Genomic DNA, 22645 nt, shown 5'->3' on the forward strand with positions numbered 1-22645 from the left:
AGAGTGGCTGGAAAGCTGCCTGGTGGAAAGGGACCTGGGGTTATTGGTCAACAGCCAGCTGAACATGAGCCAGCAGTGTTCTCAGGAGGAGGACAAGAAGGCCAACAACATCCTGGCTTGTATAAGAAATACTGTGGCCAGCAGGACCAGGGAAGCGATTGTCACTCTGTACTTGGCTCTGGTGAGTCTGCACCTCAAATACTGTGTTTGATTTAGGGCCCCTTGCTACAAGAAGGACATTGAGGTGCTGGAGTGTGCCCAAAGAAGGGCAACAAAGCTGGTGAGGGGTCAAGAAAGAAGTCTTAGGAGGAGCAGCTGAGGGAGTTGGGGTTGTTCAGCCTAGAAAAAAGGCTTTGTGAGACCTTACCGTGCTCTACAGTTACCTTAAAGGAGGCTATAGCGAGGTGGGGATTGGTCTATTCTCCCAAGCGCCGAGTGGTAAGACAAGAGTGGAACTGGCCTTAAGTTGCACCATGGTTGGATTTTAGGAAAAAAAATTTGACTGTAGGGGTTGTGAAGTATTGGAACAGGCTGCCCAGGGAAGTAGTCGAGTCACTATCCCTGGGGGTCTTCAAAACACAGAATCACAGAATATATGTCTAGTTGTAGAGCTTAGTGATATGGTTTAATGGCAGTGCTGGGTTAAAGGTTGGGCTATATGATCGTAGAGGGCTTTTACAACCTAAATGATTGTATTCTGTGCTATGAATCTAGGATTTGTTTACTCAGAAGTAAAATAATGCATACCACTGGTGCTGTGTGTTGTGAATACACAGCATTGATTTTGTGGTACAATGGTGCCACCTTCCGGAAAGCTGGGAAGCTAGCTTCGGAATTTCGATGTCTGACATGGTAAAACATCATACTCTTTTCTTCCTTACCTTTTCTATTTGGTGGAAGAGGTTAGATAAGAGAACTAAAAAGACAGATTCCTGAGAGTTATATGTCAGGAAGCCCAGGGAGAGAAAGTGAGATTTCATTTCTACGGTCATGTAACACACTGTTGTTTTAACGTAGGTTTGTAATTGGGTTATGCTAGTATAACCTGGGTTAAGGAGTGTCTGTCCCTAAAGAAAGCACCTATTGCTGTATAATATTACTGCTTCTCATGGCATGCAACACAAAGAGAAGTGCAATAGAGTATAGGAGTATAGGGTATACTCCTATATATATATATAGGTACCCTATAGAGTATAGGGCATAGAGTAAAGGATAGGTGCAGTTGATTACAGTACGAAATCTATATCCTAGTTGCTGTAGTCTTGCTTAAAGCTAGTAAAGATGAGAGTGAAGACTTTCTCTCTCTCACTTTCTCTCTCTCTCTATAAATCTATGGGGAAAAAAAAAAAAAAGAAATCCATCTTTATTGTACAGCTACGTGTTTGTCTGGTTGTTTCCCTTCTTCTACCCCTCCCTGTCCCACAACCCCCTACCCTGCCCTCCCTGGGCCTAGAGTTAAGCACAACAAAGCTGAGAGGAAACAGCAGGTCCTGTTTCTTAGATTTTCTGTGTTAAGCATCTGCTGCTGCCCACTGTTGGAAGAATTCTTTATATGTTCTAACTAGCTGTTGGAATAAATACATCATAATGTTCTTGGAGGCAGTTTTTTGTGCTTGGAGACAGTTTATTATGCTGCTCATTTCTCTGAGGAACTGGGATACATTTTATGTCTTTAAAAAGTCAGTGACTATATTCAGTTCTACTTCATATTGGCAAAAGTCTGTTCAAACAGGGTTAAAATACATTTTATTGATGACTTTTTTAAAGGGTTATTTTATTCCCCTGTCTTTTACATCTATGACATTTATTTCCATGTTTGCTATGTAAACTAATATTAGAGCCAGGTTAAATATACATAACTTTAAGAAAGTTATTTGTGTACTTTGCTTGAAATTTTAGGTTGCAAACATTCTTATGCAAAAAGTTTTTTTTTTTTTTTTTTTTTTTTTTTTTTTTTTGTAAAATACTGTGTGAGGGCTTAGCTGTGTGATTTACCGCAAGTAATTAAATGAAAAATATGAACAGTTTCTGATTGTAAGGATAATATACTTTATGTAAGCAAATCAGGAGTTATTTGCAACCTTCATTCGGAAGACATTGTACCATATGGAAATATAAATTAATATCTAGATATTTGTTAGTTAATGATCTCCTCTGTATGCAACAGAAGTTATGTGTCTGTATTAAATATAATGGTTAGATGACCTTCCTTCTGACCAGGAAAAGTAGTGTATTTTTCAGAAGAAAACGAATGTGATGTCTGAATGAAATAGTTATAAGATAACATCGACTATTTATGTAACAGGTTCAAACTGTATGGACAGCTGCCTTTACTTTCGGTCCAAATATCAGACCAAAAGCTGAAAAGTATCTTGGAGCTAATTGATAGCATTCCTAAGCCAGAAAGTGCTTCTACCACTTCTCCTCCAAAAGTAACTGAGGTAAGGTTTTTAAAAATTATTTCATCAATACTAATCACAAAAATAAATTCCTTGCTGTTAACACTGCAGTTATTAAATGAGCAGAGGAAAGTGGAGAACAAGCATTTACTTAGAACCTCTCAAAACTTGTAGCTAATTCTGTAAAGCTATAGAAATTTTGCGTGTCAATGTTTTATGCTTTCTTAAAGGATTGGTACTTTCTTGTTAGTATTCCTGAAAAGTATGTTTTAACTTCTGATAATCACCTGTTTTTAAGAAAATTAGAAAGTGAACTCCTAATTGCTTATTTTTAACATCGCTCTAATCTGTACAATCTGGCCATGTTTTATATATATGTTTTTAAAGCAGTCTTTTCACTGTAACACAAGCAAAATCTCCATGTCAAAGACAAAATTGGGCTATCCATGTTTCTCTCATTTGTGAATACTGCTAATTATCCATTATTTATTCCTTTGTGTACCTGGTTCTAAAAGAATAATGGTCAACTTTGTATATGTGTGTTTGTTTTGAGATTACTTAAAAATTATCTTTCCATCTTTATTTGTTAGAAAAATTATTCTGCTGTTTTCCTTGTGGATATCAATGCAGCTTTTGGTGTTGCTTTCTGTGTGTTATTAGCATAATATTCAATAATAGTACATGCACATGACTAGACACACACCTTTTGAAAGTATATGTTGAGTGAAATTTAACATGTAGTTCCATCTTTTAAGTAGTAACATGAAAATTCTAGCTAGTTCTGACCTGCTCTTTTACTTTTCATGTACTAATAGTATTCTCTGCTGTTTTGTGCAAGTAGTCATAGTATTCTCTGCTGTTTTGTGCAAGTAGTCATAGAAAAACATTCTTCAAGGGTAAAAGTTGGGATTTTAATTTCACATAAGTAAAATGTGCACATATGGAATGACTGTCATATACTTGAATGACTAGATATACTTGAATTTAATCAGAAAATTTCTCTGCTACATTTAAAAACCTTTAACTTTGTGCTTAGTATTCCCTGTACATTACTTGTTACATACAAGTTCAGGTTAGGAAAGTCAATGTGAATGTGACTGATTATATGCAGCATCCATATTAAAACCTGTGGTTAAACTTGTCTGATTAAGTCTCCATTTGTTGCAGGGCTTGACAGACTCTGAATTGCTGGTATTAATTCAGTTAACTTGTGCAGATTTGATGGTTTATTGTGGCTGAGGTATTGTCATGCCTTCATCCCTGTAGCTGAAATTCTTCTGAGCTTTGTTGCCATCACTTCTGAAAAGAAAGGAATGAGAAACCTTTATTTGGCACTCTGAATGTGAAACTTGCAGTTTACATTTTGAATTAGTGGAGGAGTTGTTTGTGGACTGTGAAAACAAGAAGATGCTTCTGAACAGATCCTTCTAGGTTTCTGCACTTCTGAAGTAGCCTTAGAATGTGAAAGTCTTGCGGATGAGACATTGAGACACTTTCATAATTGCAACACTTAGTATATCTATCACTCAGACATGGTTATATTGAGTAAGGTCAACTTATGTAGGCTGGAGAGTGGGAGATGATTAAAAAGTGAAGAGTGAGATGAAATAGGGAATCTTGGTAGACTGCTGGAAACAACGTTCATTCAAAGATGAGTGTTTTGTTGTTGGTACAATTCTTAGTTTTCTGAAGGGAACAAGAGCTACTAAATAAGATAAGGTTTTAAATGTAGCAGTAACTGGAAAAAAAAAAAAAAGAGCCGTTGTCATTTGCACAGTCCAGAGCCAAAAGTATTCAAGAAAAATGGGTGTACAGACAATAACCACCTCTCTACTTTATTTTGGGACTCAGTGCAAGGTCCATGTATGCTAAGCACACGTGGAACATGCAGAGGAGCATTCTTTACAAAATGAAACGAGTGATTTTGCTTTCTGAGGCTTGATGTGAAATTTGTCTTTGCTGGAAAAAACATTTAATTACAGAATCACAGAATCACCTAGGTTGGAAGAGACCTCCAAGATCACCTAGTTCAACCTCTGACCTAACACTAACCAGTCCTCCACTAAACCATATCCCTAAGCTCTACATCTAAATGTCTTGTGAAGACCTCCAGGGATGGTGACTCCTACTTCCCTGGGCAGCCCTTTCCAATTCCCAGCAACCCTTTTGGTAAAGAAGTTCTTCCTAATATCCAATCTAAACCTCCCCTGGCACGACTCTAACCCATTCGCACTCATCCTGTCACCAGGCATGTGGGAGAACAGACCAACCCCCACCTCACTACAGCCTCCTTTAATGCACTTATAAAGAGCAATAAGGTCACCCCTGAGCCTCCTTTTCTCCAGGCTGAACAAGCCCAGCTCCCTCAGCCGCTCCTCGTAGGACTTGTTCTCCAGGCCCCTCACCAGCTTCGTTGCCCTTCTCTACACCCGCTCAAGCACCTCCATGTCCTTCTTGTAGCGAGGGGCCCAAAACTGAACACAGTACTCGAGGTGCAGCCTCACCAGAGCTGAGTACAGGGGGACGATCACCTCCCTAGCCCTGCTGGCCACACTGTTTCTGATACAAGCCAGGATGCCGTTGGCCTTCTTGGCCACCTGAGCACACTGCTGGCTCATATTCAGCCGACTATCCACCATCACTCCCAGGTCCTTCTCTGCCTGGCAGCTCTCCAACCACTCCTCTCCCAGCCTGTAGCTCTGCTTGGGGTTATTGTGCCCCAGGTGCAGGACCCGGCACTTGGCCTTGTTGAACTTCATGCAGTTGACCTCAGCCCATCGGTGCAGCCTATCCAGATCCTCCTGCAGAGCCTTCCTACCGTCGAGCAGATCGACACACGCACCTAACTTGGTGTCATCTGCAAATTTACTGAGGGTGCACTTGAACCCCTCATCCAGATCATCAATAAAGATTTTGAAGAGGACTGGACCTAGTACTGAGCGCTGGGGGACTACACTAACAGAACCTATCTCTGCCAAATATAGTGCAACCTGGAGTGAAGATTCTTGTTTCCCTTTCTACATGTAGTGACAGTGACAATTCACGCATTTTCAGTTAGTGCTCTAGGTTGTAGGCAACTGCATCTTAATATTACACACTCTGTTTCCCCAGATACATCATAGAATAATGATCCCCTTCTACTAGATCAGGTGCCCCAAAGTCCCCTTGAACCTGGCCTTAAACACTTCAGGGATGGGGCGTCCACCGCTTCCCTGGACAACCTATTCCTGTGTCTCACCACCCTCAGAATGAAGAACTTTTTTGTAATGTTTAATCTAAATCTACCCTTTTTTAGTTGAAAGCCATTCCCCCTTGTCTGATCATTCCACTCCCTGACAAAAGAGCCCTTCCTCAGCTTTCCCATAGGCTTTCTTTAGGTATTGGAAGGATGCTATAAGGTCTCCCTGGAGCCTTTACTCTTCTCCAGGCTGAACAACCCCAACTCCCTCAGGCTGTCTTCATAGAGTAAGTGCTCCAGCCCCTTGACCATCTCTATGGCCCTCCTCTGGACTTGTTCTAATATGTCCACGTCCTTCTTGTGCTGGGGGCACCAGAACTGAACATAGGACTCAGGTGAGGTCTCATGAGAGAGCAGAGAAGGGGAAAATCATCTTCATCTCCCTGCTGGCCATACTTCCTTTGATGCTGCCCAGAACACAGATGGCTTTTTGTGATTCATGTGTGCATTGCCAGCTCATGCTGAGCTTCTCATCAACCACCACCCACCAGTCCTCATTAGGGCTGCTCTCAATTCATTCTCCACCCAGCCTGTATTTGTGTTTAGGATTGCCCCAGCCCAAAAAAATGTCCAGCAAAGGACTTTGCACTTGGCTGTGTTGAACCTCATGAGTTCAACACCACCTATCCAGCCTGTCTAGGTCCCTCTGGATGGCATCCCTTCCCTCCAGCTTGTTGACTGCACCACAGAGCTTGGTATCATTGGCAAACTTGCTGAGGCTGCACTGGATTCCATTATCCATGTCTCCAACAAAGATGTTAAACAGCGCCAGTCCCAATACAGACCTCCAGGATACACCACTTGTTACTGATCTTCCAATTTGATGTTGAGCTGTTGACCACAAGTCTTTGAATCCAACCATCCAGCTAATTCCTTACCCGCTGAGAGGTCCATCCATCAAATCCATTTGCCTCCAATTTAGAGACAAGAGTGTCATGGGGGACAGTGCAAATGCTTTGCATAAGTCCAGGTAGATGATGTCAGTTGCTCTACCCCCATCCACCAAAGCTGTAACTGTGTTGTAGAAAGCTACCAGATTTGTCATGAAGAAATTTGAAAACAGTGTGTACGATCTTGGACACAATTTTGTCATGCGTGATGAAATTTGGACACAATTCTGTCTACTATCATATTCTCTCTATTCCTTTTTATTATTTTTTTCCCCGTTCTTTTTCTGTTCTTTTTCTTTCTTCCTCTACAGCCTCTGGTATTGTGTAATTTTATAAAGAAAGCTAGTCTTTTACTGTTCTCTGAAGCTGCCATTCTGTAATCCTTAGAGGGGACTAGGTTTTGTCTTTCCTGATGTTTTGTGTGATGTCCAGTCTGTGTCCATATTTTGATCTGTGAAGTTGGGTATTTGAATCCCTTCACTCTGTTTCCAGATGGATTATCTCTGCAGCTATTCAGCTGTGTAACACCTGCTGTTTCTGTTCTATTTAAGCCTCTTTTCTTCCCATACTTTTACTTATTAATAACATGTTCATTTAGAATGTTTTGTGCTTAAAATAACACTGATTTCCTTAAGTTCTAAAGCTTCTATGCCGTAGTATTTGTGCGTGCGATAGCACGAACAAAGAATTCAAGCAAAAATTTATATGGTGTCTTCTATTTCAGGCTGCGATATCGCCTGTACTCTCAGTGCCACATTTATCACAAGGTGTGCTTCCTGTTTTAGATCTTCATTCATTTGCGGAGTCAGGTAATACAATCTATTTTAAAGTCTGATTTATTGAACAGTTCAAGTGATTTTTTTTTTAAGTACATTGGGTTCATTTGTTTCTCCTGGAGTAAGTGACCATTCTGAGGCTTTGTTTCAAATTCGTGAGGTTAAAAAGCAATATATTCTGTGTAGTTTCGTATTCACTCTGTACAAAACATTGATGCGTTTTCTCAAAGCAGCACAATTTTCAGTGCTTGTTCTTTCTGTTACTTTTCTTGAAGTAGAACATTTCTTTCACAGGGTAGGATGTTTATTTTTTGTCTTTTGGATGCGTTACAATAGGTATCTATCAGAAAAGACATGTCAAATGCTCTTTATAAATCATACTGTCTTGGAAAATGGTGAGACTTGTGATGGCCTCTATTTATATGGGTCTTTAATCTGCCATTGTTCCCTACTGAGTGTATTTTTAGGAGAATTTGAAGTTCTTCATATTTCACAAAGCTTCAGGTTTTAAGTCATTTTCATCAAGTGTGAAGAATTCTGAGTCTGTGCTCATTGTGAAATGAATTCTGTAAAGAACTTGTGTAAGACATAGAGAATAAAATTAGCTTTTTCAATAACCTGTTAACCTGATGAAGTGTGCAGCAGTGCTCTGAATTTTAGTTTTTTTGAATCAAACCTTGGACATTCTGGTGAGCATTCCTGGTGGATTTTGAAAACCAAAAATAAATTGAGAGAAAAGCAAAGATCCACTAAGTAATTAAATGTAAAGTTAAAAGTCTTAAGTTGGATATTCAGGGTGTTGATTCAGAACGTCTGTAGTAACGTGTGTCATTTTTTACTTCAGTATGTATTTAGTCCTCTCATGATGATTTTAATTATTTTATTTGAAAGTTTTTATCTTTGTTGGTTATAGTAGAACTAAAAAATACTAACTGACTGTTAGAAACTACTGTGTTATAAACACACAGCATTTTCACAGGATCAAGCAGAAGATACACTGCAGAGGAACTGATCATGTTTAATACCAACTTTCTGTTCAAGCAGTTTAGCTTGATTGTAACATTCCGTCTAATAGTTATAGTTGAAGAATAATACAATATATCAGCGTTGTTTCAACATCAGTTGCTCTAGCTTTGCCAAAACATTCAGTTGGGGAAACAGCGAAGAATACTGTCTCTGCTCTCCCAAGTTGATGATGTGACACTAGCAAAATTATAAGGAAAGCTAGTTATTTTTGCATTGATGTAATCACTTCTAATTCAGTGTGTGTACAGTGTGTATACAGATATGTATCTGTGCATCTTCATCTATTTTTATGAGTTCTTTTAGATGCCCAAAGGTAAAATATCTTTCCCTTCTTAAAATTAGGGTGAGGTGAGAATGAAAGCATGTAGCAGTTAATTTGAGAAAGTGATTACTAGATTTCGATTGAATCAGGTTTGTTTTTAAATTATATTATACACGGCAGCTGTGCAAACGTTTTTATTGACTCATATGCATGCCTACCTTCCCTCCAGATTGCAGGGTGCTTTTAAACCATAGAATATACCTCCTCATGTCATCTGTTCGGTTTTGTCCGAAGAAAGATAGTTGTTCCTTTAACTGCTCAGCTGCTGGTTTCTTGGTGAAAGGAAAAAGCTATTATTATGTTCTATCTATTGGTCGTTGTAATACTTGTCTAATAACGTCATGTGGAATAAAGCTTTGCTTTTTCTCACAAACCTGATGAAGTCAGCAGCAGTTGGTTCAGCAGAAGAGATGTCTTGCCTTTAGTCTGCACTAATAGCTTAATGAGACACTGCGCTCATTTTTGCATAGCCGGTAGTGAGAGAATGCTGGCAAAGGAGTTAATGAGAGTTGATGGTGTGATAGTGCAGCTGTAGGTGTTGTGGAGGCAGGAACTGAGGCAAGTGTAGAAACAGATTTAGCTAGGTGATCTTCCCAAAGTTGTCTACATCTCTAAATTTACATGTACATCTCTAATTTACATGTACATAAAAATTCTAGGTCATATTACTGCAAAATACTGGTTGTCTAAAATGTGTATGTAACATTGTTGTGAATTAATCTTTAGAATCAGAAGAAGAGTTTTATGATGCTCTAAGCAGTCCTGTGGAAGACATGCCATTTTTTGAAGCCCCATCTGGTTCCCTCACACGAGCTAGCAGTATAAAGCGAAAAAAACTACGTAAACAAGAATCTTTGAAAAATATGACTGAATTTCAGCTGAGGTTTGAAGTAGCTGAGGTAAGGTTACATATTTTTTTTTGTCTCTCCAAAGCACACCTGATCTATCTATGACTCTTTCCTGTTCATTGTGTTCACAAATTCATGCTTGTAGAATTATTGATTTCCCGTTTCTTACTCAAACTGTTCTGGAGCGTTCAAGAGGTTGTTTTTGTTTTCAAGTCACAGTTGTGCTTCTGCATCTTCATCTGCACTGAAACACCTTGTTATGTCTACTTTCCCAGTTCATTTTATCATTGAGTTTCCTTTACCTAACCATCACTGGTGGAGCTCAGAAGCAGTTTTATTCTCTGTGCTTCACTTTTATTTATTAATTTATTTATTTTGCTTAAGATGTAGCCTTTGACGTGTCTTTTCCAAACACTTCTGTGACCACTGGGAAAACTTCATTAATGTTTCATGTCATGCAATCGCCCTATTTTTACCCTCTGTTTTTTCTTAAATTCTGTTGAACTCAACCATAACAAGTTCACTGTGAGGCATTTAATGGTTATTCTTGCTGCTTCAGACTTGAAAAAGAGTATTTTACCTAAGTGCTATCTGACTACATCAGTTGGTCTGTTAACAGATAGTGGCGATGACAGTGTTATTGCTGTGACTCAGTGTATAGCTTTACAAATAAACCACACAAAGTCAGTTAACTTTACAGATTCTGTTTTAGAGTAGGATTTACAGGAAGGCTTCAACACATAGTAACTAGCTTGCAGCATCTTGTTATGCTCTAGACTTCTAAAAATAAATAATGAAAAATCATTACTATTTTTTTCCTTAAGAATGACTAAGATGTTGTATTTTATATCCTTCTTTACTGGTAACTCTAAGTTACCAGTTCACAGTCTCTAAGAAAATGATATACATCTGTAAAGAATCACCTACCTCTCCATTTGTTGCCTTTATAGTTAAAAAATTGAAAGGAAGACTGCATATATTTATTTTGCTTAGTTTATGAAAGACGATGACAATGGACAGCTCAGGTAGATATTTATTTAACAACATCTTTGTTGTGTATGAATGAAAAATCTGGAACTTATATTGATTGATATTCAGCTTGCAAATTCCTTAATGGCAGAGCTCAAAAAAAAAATCCAATCACAGAGTCATTAAGGTTGGAAAAGACTTTCAAGATCATCTGGTCCAACCATCACCCTCCTACCAATGTCACCCACTAAACCACCTCCCCAGTCCTGCTGACTACACTATTCCTGACGCAAGCCAGGATGCCACTGGCCTTCTTGGCCACCTGGGCCCACTGCTGGCTCATGTTCAGGTGAGCATCGATCAGCACCTCCAGATCCTTTTCCTCTGCACAGCTTTCCAAGCACTCTGCCCCAAGCCTGTAGCGCTGCATGGGGTTGTTGTAACCGAAGTGCAGAACCTGGCACTTAGCCATATTGAACCTCATCCCCTTGGCCTCTGCCCATCGACCCATCCCGTCCAGGTGCCTCTGCAGGGCCTCCGGCAAATTGATACTTACCCCCAGCTTAGTGTCATCTGAAAACTTGACTTTCTTTCCACCTGAACTGTGGGGGGGTTCTTCTGTTCCCCGTACCAGAATGCCAGGTTAGGAGGATGAGTACCCTGAGCATAAGTGGTCTGGCTAGTAAAGACAGACGCAAAGGAGACATTTAAAACCTCAGCCTTTCCCTTATCCTCAGTAGTCATGTTCCCCTCTGCATCCAGTAAAGAAATGGAGATCCTCTTTGGCCTTCCTCTTCCTATTAGTATATTTATAAAAACATTTTTTTGTTATCCTTGACTATAGTGGCCAGGTTGAGTTTGTGCTGGTCTTTGGCCTTCCTGTTTTTTTCTCTGCATATGCTGGCAACTTCCTTGTAGTTTCCCTGAGTTGCCTGCCCCTTCTTCCGCTGGACGTAAACCTTTTTTTTTCCTGAACACACAGCAAAATTTCTCTGTTTAGCCATGCCGGTCTTCTTCCCTGCCAGCTCATCTTATGGTGCACAGGTACAGCCTGCTCCTGCACCTTTAAGACTTCCTTCCTGGGGAGCGCCCAGCCTTCCTGGACCCCTCTGGCTTCCAGGACTGGCTCCCAAGGGGCTCTTCCTACCAGTGTTCTGAACAATTTGAAGTCTGCCCTCCAGAATTCCAAGACAGCAGTTTTACTGACCCCCCTTCCTGACTTCACCAAGAACAGAGAACTCTACCATGTCATGGTCACTCTGCCCAAGACACCTCTCTACTACCCCATCTCCCACCAGTTCTTCTCTGGTCATGAACACGGAAGCAAGTAAACAATGTCCACTGGAAATCTAGTTTTGACTGAGTTGAACATTACTAAATGCTTTACAGAACCGTTTTAAAAATTAATGAGTTCCTATAAGTGTAACTTTCCTCAAACATACATACATGTAATACAATTTTTGTTAAAACAGCATCAAACAGTATTCTAGTAATTTTGCTCATTGAACTCTTTATTTTTTCCATGTCTTTTGCTGTATAAAGTTTAATGATCAATATGCCTTAACCACTAAAGTATATGTAAATATACGATCCTATATAAAAACTAAGAAGATAATTCCCTACCTTTTTTTTTTTTTTCATAGGTCTTAATAAAATTATGCCGCCTTACTGGTAATACCGAGACACCTGTGCTGCAGCTTGAGGTTGTAGGGTTAGGCACTGAACTTAAATTAAGAACGTTTGACATGACTGCAAATGCTTTCCTGCATGAAGTTTGTCTGCTGTGCCCAGAGTATATGGGTAAGTGTCTGTATGCTGGTCAAAAAAATGATTCATTAATAGCTAATAACACTTTGAATGTGTCTTCAAAAAGCCTGCAGGGGTTTCTTTTGTAAGATGAGGAAGATCCACTTCTGGAATTAAATATAAGGTGTAAAAAAGGGAAGATAATTCTAGAGTTTATTCTGTTAGTAATGCTTTTGCAAATTTGTTCCAGTGCTCATGATTTTAGATGAGGCATCTATTTTAGGTGTGCAAAAGGGCTTTTTAAATTAAATAGTAATGACTGCTAATAGTCTAGTTTATAGGCTATAGGTGATCAAAAGATGTATAGGTACCTCATCAAATTTTTTTCTTTATTAAAAAAAACTTTTTTTTTTTTTTTTTAAAGATGATAATGGCAAACCAGTTTACATAATTACTACTTTGGATAATGTAGAAGATGATCTTCTCACTTTGGAGTATATAAAGGTGGGAAAACAGCAGACTTTTCTTTTGAATCATAAGTTAATTACAAACTACAGTATCACTGAGAAATGCTTTTTCCTTACTTAACCATTTCTTCATATATTGAATGTCATGTGCAAAATCTGTCTGGTCCCTAAACAGACTAACTTATATATCATAAGCTGTAATTTGAAATTTGCAAACATCTCCTATTTGTCTTGTTTATGTGCATGTTTGGTGGAATAGGCTGATATTAATGGACCAGAACTGAAGACTCTGTATAAGAATGTTCTACAGAAGATAAAGGTACGATACATATATATTTAAACATATTTTTTCTACATTTGGGGGACTGATTCATTTATAATCTGATTAATTAACAATCTGATTATTCTTTCAGGTGAACTTCTCTTCTCTTGATGTTCATCTGCATACTGAAACTCTCCTGAATGCCATGAACTATCTAAACAATCTTCTACCCAAACAAGAAACTAAAGTTGCAGAAGAACCAGTTCAGGAAAAAATTGAGGAGAAGAAGGATGTTCTTAAGAAATTAAGTAAGTTTCTTTATTCTTTTTATCTTTCCTCTCTCTTCCCTCATCAAAGTAAGACAGAAAACAGAAATATTTGCTATTTTTTTTTTATAAGTTCACAGTTTTTCTAATTTTGATGGTGATAAAAATGTTAGCTAGCAGATTATTATTGAGTAGCCAGGGTATGGTGTTACTCCTTTGCTTTAAGTGTGTAGCAGAGAAATAACTGTATAATTAAATGAGCTAAGGTAGTTGCTGCAGCTGTTGACATTTCCTGAGGTAGAAAGAGTAAGCATGCTGTTTGAGTATGTGTCTTCAAATTTGCTTAGTTATGATAAACTGTGTTGAATGGTAGCTTATTGGAAATGATTATATTCCTAATGGTGTTCTGCAATATAATAAGAAAAGTATTTTTGCATTACAATATTTATAAAAAAAAATCCGTATAAAAATTAAAGAAATAAAGATCTTGATGGGTTAGAAAATTTAGCATGAAGATCAAAACTTTTGCTAACAAGTGTATTGAATGCATTCTAGACAACTTTGTGCTTTCATAGTTAAAGCATAATGTGAATTTAACTGTTCAGTGAGATGACTTTGTTCACCATCTTTCTTCCTATCATAAATATATTTTTATTAGTTTAGGTTTGTAACCCACTCATTTAGCAATTTATTAATATGTAGGCACTGACTGTAGATGTGAATACAAAATAGACACTGCTGCATTTCATAAGCTCCAGGATGGGTTTGTTTATTAGTGAGCTACTCAGTTGCTGAATGAATAAATTCTGTTTGGCACCAATTTTGTTGACATAATTTGCTGGAATTGCTGCTTTAGATTTATGAACTTGCACTTGGATTTAGTTTGTAGTGTAATAAATAGATGGTCCTTGCTTAGTGGAAGCTGGGTTTGAGCATTTAAAATCTTTTGCTATGAGATGCAGGTAATACACATGTATTTCATTAATATAAATTACCATGTTTTCAGGGACACATAGGTAGCACGTAAATTCCTGCAATTTACAAGAGATCTGGTGAGTCTCTTTATCAAAGGTACCTGGTACTATTGTAGGTACCTGATTTGTACATATAAATTTAGGGCTACTTGCCTTCTTTGGTATTCAGAAGAAATATTGCATCCTGAAAGGGATGCGGACCAGTCAATTATTCAATAATATTGGTCTGAAGGAATTGTGCTACTGCAATAAGGTTCATCTCATCTCCTTCCATGTTCTAAGTGTTTTCTGTCACTCACGCTGAGCACAAGGCAAAAGATAGGTACCTGTCTATTCAGTAATAATTATGATTGATTTCTCTTTGTCTATTCAAGGCACATACCACATAAAATATATATATATATTTATTATATAATATATATATATATATTATTTATTTATTTATTTATTTCTGGTATGAATTGAGACTTTTGATTTCCTTACAGTTAATTTATCCTCGTTATTTGAGGAACATCAGTCTCTTGTGAATAACTTGCTTGTCATGCAGTCCTACCATTCTCTCACCAGGAATTTGATGCGTCTGATTTGTTGATAATGTGAAGCATAGATCACCTCCCTTGCTTGCTGTTGTGTCTGGGAGCTGCTTTGAAATTAGTAGCAGTATGTCAATAATACTCCTTTCTGCTGTGAGAAGGACTTCTCTGAGATCTTTGCAAATGTTTCTTTCTATTAATTTTAAAACAATTAGATTCCTGGTATTTATTGAAAAAATTATTATCGAAATACCCCAATACAAAATAATCAAAAAACCACCACACCCTATATACAAAAGTAGGGCAGAGGATAATTCTCAAGATGATTCTTGTTAAAGTATTTTAATACTTGCTTTTGTGTAAGTGATTTCAAGGAGCTCTGTCATCTGACTGACCTGGTAAACTGGTGAGATCTTTCTGAGGCTGCCGTCCTTCACTGACATGAATTCTGACAAGCATTTTGAGTTAAACATCTGTACTAGTTCTATATCCTTAAACCCCAATATCACATTTGCAACATTTGATAAGATTGTCGAGAAGGTTGCTGTCTCTACAAAGAAATATTTGACATAGCAACATGGTTTAGTGGGCAGTATTGGTGGTAGGGGACAGTTGTACCAGATGATCGTGGAGATCTTTTCCAACCTTAACCATTGTATGATTCTGTGTTTGTAACTCAGTGGCTAATACTCATACTGAGTGACTCATAGTGACTAGTTCACAGTATTACAAGTATTCATGTTTTTGTCATGGGAGACAGGTGAAATAGTACCTGATTGTGTTTTTGAAGAAGAATTTGAGACTGAAATAGCACCTGTATTAGGGGAAAAATAAGCAAGCTTTTGGGTGCACAGCATTTTGGGGGATTTGTGTAATTGTTTTCCATATCCACTTAAATGAAATCAGTTATGTTAATTGTTTAAACATTATGAAAGGAAAGGTAATTATGATCTCCGTGGCACAATAGGTTATAAATAAAACAGGGGAACATAAGGTTTGTAGCCTTTGTTTTTCAGGATCTACAGTGGAAGATGAAAGGTATTTGCCTTAGGATTGATGAGAGTTCAATTGGGATGGGATGTGGAAAAAGTGGTAATAATGTTACACAGTGTCTTTCAGTTGATGATTTCTGAATGTTCTGTCAAATTAGTAAGAAGTTTAGATTCTCAGCTCTTTTTCTGAAAGTGTTTTGTAGGACTCTACTGAACAATAGAACAAATAAATAAAGGATGGAAGAATTGCTCTGTTGAAAAAAATTCTTCCATTTAACGATATTTTTCATTATTTTTGCTGTAAGATAATTTTAATTCATGGTGGGTTTTAATTTCAGTTGTACATGCTTGGACACAAGGTACATTTGTGTCCATATGATGTTCTGTGAACTTACAGATTCTGGTCTGTGGCTTACTGAGCTGTGAACAGATGATTCAGTGCTTCTGTATTTTTGAGCCATTTTGCGATGAAAGCAAACACTGAAGTGCTTGTTTGTAGCTTATAGAATTCTCAGAGGCAAAAGATTAAATCAGTTTCTTATTTATTAACATATGACAATTTCTCTGCTATTTATTATTTAGTATGGTGTAGTATAGTTGGAAGGGACTTAAAAGACCATCTAGTCCAAATACGTGGCCTCTTCAAGGCTAACCAAAAGTTAAAGCATGTTAATGAAGGCATTGTCCAAATGTCTCTTGAACAGTGACAGGCATGGGGTGTCAACTATCTCTAGAAAGCCTCTTCCAGTATTTTACCACCCTCATGGTAAAGAAGTTTGCAGTTAGTAGGCATTGCACAGCTGAAAAGCCTTGTAATGAACAGCAACAAAATACACTTTCTTAGGTGATTCTCTTCCCTCCTCCCCTACTCCTCTATAACTTTGCAAACTAAGCCTTTACTGAGGATAGTTGTCAGTTTATTTTTGGCTGAGGAGTTTTCTTTTGCTAGCAAGGTACAATGAAATGGTATGACTGAACCTAATATATTTATGGAACTGTAGTTTGTGTCTAAGGATTGAGAAGATGTTAGCATGCATGCAATACTTTGATGAAATATCTCATCTGAAAAGCTGTTTAAAACTTGGATTTAGGAAATCGAGTGCAGATCTCCTTCATTATGTAAACAAGACCTTAAGTTGCAAATGACTCATCGATAGAACAGGTAGAAGAGTATATTAATGCAGCTATCATGTTAACACTATTAGAAGTAAACTGCTTAGTCCTGAATACAGTATTTCTGATTTTGCTTTGTGCCATGTGGATATTTATAAAATGAATTTCAGTTAATAAAGTACTGATGGTGTATACCAGAGTTTGTGAAACACATGAAGACTACTGTATATGCAAGCAGTTCCTTCCTGTCCTACCTGCTAGAATGAGTGCTGTGCATCTCACCCACACTGTAGACTTTCTAGACTTCAGAGAAGGGGTACTAAATTTTCTGTCTCTTCTTGAAGAAAAATTATTTATGTCTCCTCCTTGAAGAACTGCTTTTTTTTTTTGTATTTCCTACAGCATCAAAAAAATCAAAGTATGAAGATGTTATCGACCTCAATATCTGTGCGGATTTATCTTGTTTACGTGTCTTTATTAGAGAGAAAAAACATAGAATAGCTGAAATTCACATTGAAGGTAAGAATAAAATTTTAATAACAGAGGCACGAAACTTTGTAACCAGAAGAGTCTCTAGATTTTGTATGTCAATTTTAAGGTCTGGATAGCGAAGTGATCATGAAAAAAGCAGAAACAGAAGTAACTGCAAAATTAAAGAACATCATTATCATGGATTCTGACGAGATGGCATTGTATAAAAAGGTATGATATTTTTATGTGTCATTGATTTATGAATGGATTATAGATGCTAAATTGACCTGAACTGAACTGTGAGATCTGTTTGTTTGTTTGTTTGTTTGTTTGTTTTTTCCTGTTTGCTAGGAGTATTATTTTCTACAGTCAGACTTGTTTCTGTAGCCAGTATTGTTACACCAAAATTTTGTCGATTTTGTGCAGCTGTGATTCCTGGTTGCTCATTAGGCTCAATCAAAAGAATTGTTCAAGATGAAATTCTAACTGAGTATTTTCAGCTGTTTCAAAGATGATGATGTTGTTTGTTTGTTTCATTTACTGTTAATGTATTTAAACTAAAAATGTTTTAGAAGCGTGAGATAATATTTTGGAATTTGTTTTCTCTAGCATAAGTTTTTACATTGGAGGTGCTCTGTTTTTCTTCCTAAGGCTCTTTACATCACAGGAAAAGAAGTCTTCAACTTCAAAATGGTATCTTATGTGAATGCTACAGATGGAATTGCATATGCAAACATGGATGTTGTTGACAATAGTATGAGCCTAACAGTTGGGTGTATTCAAGTAGTTTTTGTCAACAAGTTTGTTTCTTCTATTTTGGTAAGTTAAATTTTCGAGTTGATGTTCCTTAGCATGCAGACACCATTGCCAAATCTAGAAAAGGATAAAGCATCCCATGTAAGATGGTGCCTATTTGTGTTAGAATTCTTGCAATCTTGTAAAACCTTTGCTGGATATATGATTGAACTATTTACTTTTCTTATCTATATTTTCATTATTGTGGAGTGGATGGTTAAGCAGTAATGTTTGCTAATATTATCCCTTTTTTTTAATGATCTGTGGCAAATTATAGATACATACACTGTTTTGTGGCGATGAAATATAAGTATTAAGCCATGAAAATGAATGCCTTTTCTGTACATTCTGCTAAATAAATCAATCTTTTACACATCAAATGAGTAAATAATTCATACAAGTCATGTTACAAAATCATTATTGTTTCCATCTGACTTATCAAACATTTAGTATGGAATTTAATTTTTATATAGGCATATTTTGTCATATTCTGGGAGAGATTATCCTACTAAGGAATTAAAGTGTTTAGAAAAAGTAGTATCTTTAGATGGTTTGCTATTTAAAATACTGTGATTCTTAGAGTTCTTGAAGTAATATAATTCTTAATAAAACTCCCAAATTCTGTATTTTTTCCTAGGCTTTTATAAATAACTTTCAAGCTGCCAAAGAAGCTCTTACTGAGGCAACTGTTCAAGCAGCAGAGAAAGCAGCTACAGGTGTAAAAGAGCTAGCAGAGCGTAGTTCTCGTTTGGCACTAGATATCAATATCAAAGCACCTGTTGTGATAATTCCACAATCAGCAGTGTCTGCGAATGTCCTGGTGGCTGATCTTGGTCTAATTACTGTAAAGAACCAATTTTTTATTGCTAAATCAAAATCTTGGTACAATCTCCCACCTGTTGTTGACTCTATGACAGTGAATTTGAGCGAACTGAAGTTATACAGGTAATGTTGTGTCAAGATTTTTTCAAATTTCTATAGTCATTGTGGAATACATCAGTTGAAGAGCTTTGAGAAGTTGTTATCAAAATAATTACTGGTTGGTTATTGTCAGATACACTATTATCTTGAAATATAACAGGAAGTTAATAATTAATATTTAAAATATATGGCTTAAGACAAACAGCAATCTACAGGTCTTTGAATAGAAGCAAATGTCTGTTTACAGACTGTCATGTAGATTAATAAATTTAGGAATTATTCACTGCTTTGGGACAAGTTAAACCCACTTGTAAATGGGTATTTTAACCTTTTTTTTAAGCTATTTTTATCAGGAAATAAATAAAGCCAGATAGATGTAAAGAAACATTTGTAAGTGGGCTTTGGTGCTGGAGATTAAGAGCAGGAGCGGAAGAGGAAGGGGATTTTCAAACAGTTGAATACTGAAGAGAGAAGGAACTGCTCTCCAGCTGATAAGAGGTCATAACTTGCAAAAAGCTAGTATACTGGACATATGGTCTATATATCTCCTCCCTGCCGAGAAATGATGTTTAGTTGCTGGAGCAAAGCTTTAACTAGATATTTTAGGAGTAGTGCACTCAGCTATGAAGACTGTTTTACAGTACTTTTCAAAAAAATCGAGAAAAGACTGAAACATGTTCATGTTTGTTAGAACATGTAAGTAAGTAGTATGTTGTGCTGATAGTACTTTGTTTCTCTTCACAGATCATACTATGAGCAGGATACATTGCAAAGTGAAGTACAGCTGCTGCAGCCACTCAATCTGGAAGTAGTTGTTGAACGAAATTTAGCTGCTGCATGGTATACTGAAGTTCCTGATATTGAAATATCTGGACGACTCAAACCTATGAATGTAAGCAGTCTTTTCTGAAAGCAACTATTAAAAACCTTAGATTTATTAATAGATTTAATTTAATAGATTAATATCAAATTATAAAAATAATATAGATTTAATTATTAATAGCTTTATTTTTCCTGTCCACAAAATCCCAAGCTCACTAGCTTATTATTTGATCTAAAGACACAAAGGTAGAATGGATTTCGTTGTTTCATACAGGAAAAGGGAAGTGAATACATTTTTGCTCTGATCTGGGTTTCATCTGCAATACTGCAGATAGACTTTGTGCTATATATTACTGTTGCCATTTAGAAATGAGTATGCTTTTATAGCCTTGTTTTATGCGTCTTTTGGTATCTTTGAAGGATAGAGTATTAAAACTTGGGTTTTATTCTTCAGTTTGTTAGTGACATGGTCAACTGCAGAATTCATACCTACAGCAAGCTTCAGTTAGTGCACATTCTCATTTAAATTAAATGTCATAAAATTTAAAGCATGTTAGATGTATGAGAAAACCTTTTTGTTAAATTTTGAAATAAAACTAGTAACCCTTGTTGTGAAGTACCTTTTGACTAAACACACTTAACAATTTTAAGCAACTGTAGGTTAAACTGTTTTGTATTTTCTAAAAGTCAATTTCTAAATTGTAGCTTTACAAAGAAAGTTTGTGGAAAAAAAAAACAAAATGTGTGAACAACTTTTGATTTCTAGAATTTACTTTAAGGAATTGTGCAGATTTTAGAAAACTTTTTTTTCTTGTTTCTTTAGTCTCCTAACTAGTGATTCAAATTAGATGAACTTTATTTATTTATCTAAAAATTTAGATTTCAGTTACCAAAAGTTTAATGAATAGGTACGTTCTACGTTTATTAACAATCTTTTTTTTTTTTTTTTAAGCTAATTCTCAGTCAGGAAGACATTACAACAATATTGAGGACACTAAATGAAAATATATGTGGAAGCTCGGATGCATCACCACCTTTACCAGAACCAAAAGATACAACTAGCCATTGTAGTGATATCCAGAGTACTTCACAGCAATCTGCAGGTAACGTATTCTATAATCAAATGTTGTCTAGATTTTTAGGTATTACTTTCAGCTTATTCTTTTTGTTGTAATAACATTTATGAAAAGATGCCAGATTCGTTTGTTTTTAACAGTATTCCTCTGTTATCTTGACATCATTTGTTCAAACATACCCTGCATTAATGGTAATGACGAGGATCAACTAGGCTGCTGTAGTGGGTCTTACAGAATGATGTGTTTTACTGCTCTTCTGGCAGTAATGCAGCAAGCACATAAAAGTCTGTCAGCTGGGTTTGGTAACATTTTAACTTTAGAAAGTTGCTCTGTTAGTCTTTTGCCTCTGTATGCTCGTTCTGTTGCTATTAGTATTTTAAAAGTTTGTCATGTAAGTATAGAATAGATCAAAGTAGTGTAGTTGGAAGGGATCATCAGAGAACTTCTGGTCTAGCTGGCTGACATCTTCAGGACTAATCAAAAATTAGGGTTGTAATGAGAGTACTGTCCAGTTGCCTTCTGAACACTGACAAGCAGCAGCCACCTCTCCAGGAAGCCTGTTTCAGTGTTTGACCACCCTCACAGTAAAGAAATTTTCCCTTGTGTCCAGTCTGAACCTACCATGGGGTGGCTTAGTGCCATTCCTGCACGTCTTGTCATCAGTTGCCAGGGAGCAGAGACCAGTACCTCCCTCTGTGCTTTTCAGAAAGTTTCAGAGAGCAGTAAGGTCAGCTCTCAGCCTCCTTTTCTCCAGACTAAACAAGCTATGTGTCCTCAGCACTTAGCTGCTTTGCTGTCCTCCTCTGGAGGCTTTCAGGGACCTTAACGTACTTTTTATGTTGTGGAGATGAGAACTGCACACAATATTCAAGGTGCAGGCCTCACCAATGCTGAATGTAACGGGAGAATCACCTCTTTTAACCAGCTGGCTCTGCACCCCAAAATGCAGTTTTGCCCTCTTGGCTGCTGGGGCACACTGCTGGCTCATGTTGACTACTTCTGGCATTACTAAAAGTTATCCCTGCTGAGTAGGCATCATTAGTCATTAACTGTTCAGCACACTCTCAAAAACAAAGTAGGAACTTGCGTTCTGTGTAAGATTCCAGCATGAAGTACTGTATACCATTAAAGGAAGCTGTATACGTGTATCTAAGTGGTCAGAACTGCATATAGAAGATACATACACAGCATTTTACGTTCTCAAATGTATGTGATTTTTCTCAACCAGATTGGACTTAACTGTAATGGGTTTACATGTGGAGGAATAGGTAAGCTGTAGTTTATTATAGTGATTTTGAGGATACATATTATTTTCCATATTTACTGTCAAGTTATTTTATTTAATGTGTTTCTAATTTCTGAAAGGTGTAACAGTTGTGACATCAGCTGTAGTAGAATTGCACTCACCTGTAAAAATAAAAACAACACTAAAACTGGATTTCAGATTCGACTCCCTGACATTGGTGCTGTATAGTCCAAATTCAAAACAGGTAGGTATAATTTTGGTTTCAGGGAGAAAGAAATAATTTTGAGGTTGCCTAGAGTCCTGGAAATTATGCACAGGAATATTTTGGTTTATGAGAAGAGAGAATGATTTCTAGTACTAATAACAAAACCAATATAAATGATAAAAAATTATTTTAACTAAACCAGCTGTCAGGAAAGACAGTGGCCAATGGTAACACATCATACGTGGCAGCTTCTGTGATGTGATTTGACTTCAAATTTGCTGACTTGAT

General features: G+C 37.0%; 1 protein-coding gene across 5 annotated transcripts in view; it reads left to right on the top strand.

The window, feature by feature from the left end:
* Nucleotides 1-22645, top strand: part of VPS13A (vacuolar protein sorting 13 homolog A) — a 118786-nt gene that overhangs the window by 34108 nt on the left and 62033 nt on the right. For all 5 annotated transcript variants that reach the window (XM_084504876.1, XM_084504875.1, XM_084504877.1 and 2 more), the window contains exons 23-36: nucleotides 2306-2441; nucleotides 7252-7336; nucleotides 9378-9550; nucleotides 12112-12268; nucleotides 12639-12718; nucleotides 12941-13000; nucleotides 13095-13251; nucleotides 17224-17340; nucleotides 17420-17523; nucleotides 17944-18111; nucleotides 18725-19032; nucleotides 19753-19900; nucleotides 20783-20933; nucleotides 22272-22396. In XM_084504876.1, the coding sequence (XP_084361002.1) occupies nucleotides 2306-2441; nucleotides 7252-7336; nucleotides 9378-9550; nucleotides 12112-12268; nucleotides 12639-12718; nucleotides 12941-13000; nucleotides 13095-13251; nucleotides 17224-17340; nucleotides 17420-17523; nucleotides 17944-18111; nucleotides 18725-19032; nucleotides 19753-19900; nucleotides 20783-20933; nucleotides 22272-22396 (1969 nt within the window). The remainder of the gene's footprint in view (nucleotides 1-2305; nucleotides 2442-7251; nucleotides 7337-9377; nucleotides 9551-12111; nucleotides 12269-12638; nucleotides 12719-12940; nucleotides 13001-13094; nucleotides 13252-17223; nucleotides 17341-17419; nucleotides 17524-17943; nucleotides 18112-18724; nucleotides 19033-19752; nucleotides 19901-20782; nucleotides 20934-22271; nucleotides 22397-22645) is intronic.

The sequence above is a fragment of the Aythya ferina genome (genome assembly GCF_964211825.1).
Source record: "Aythya ferina genome assembly, chromosome: Z".
In the NCBI taxonomy this organism is placed as follows: Eukaryota; Metazoa; Chordata; class Aves; order Anseriformes; family Anatidae; genus Aythya; species Aythya ferina.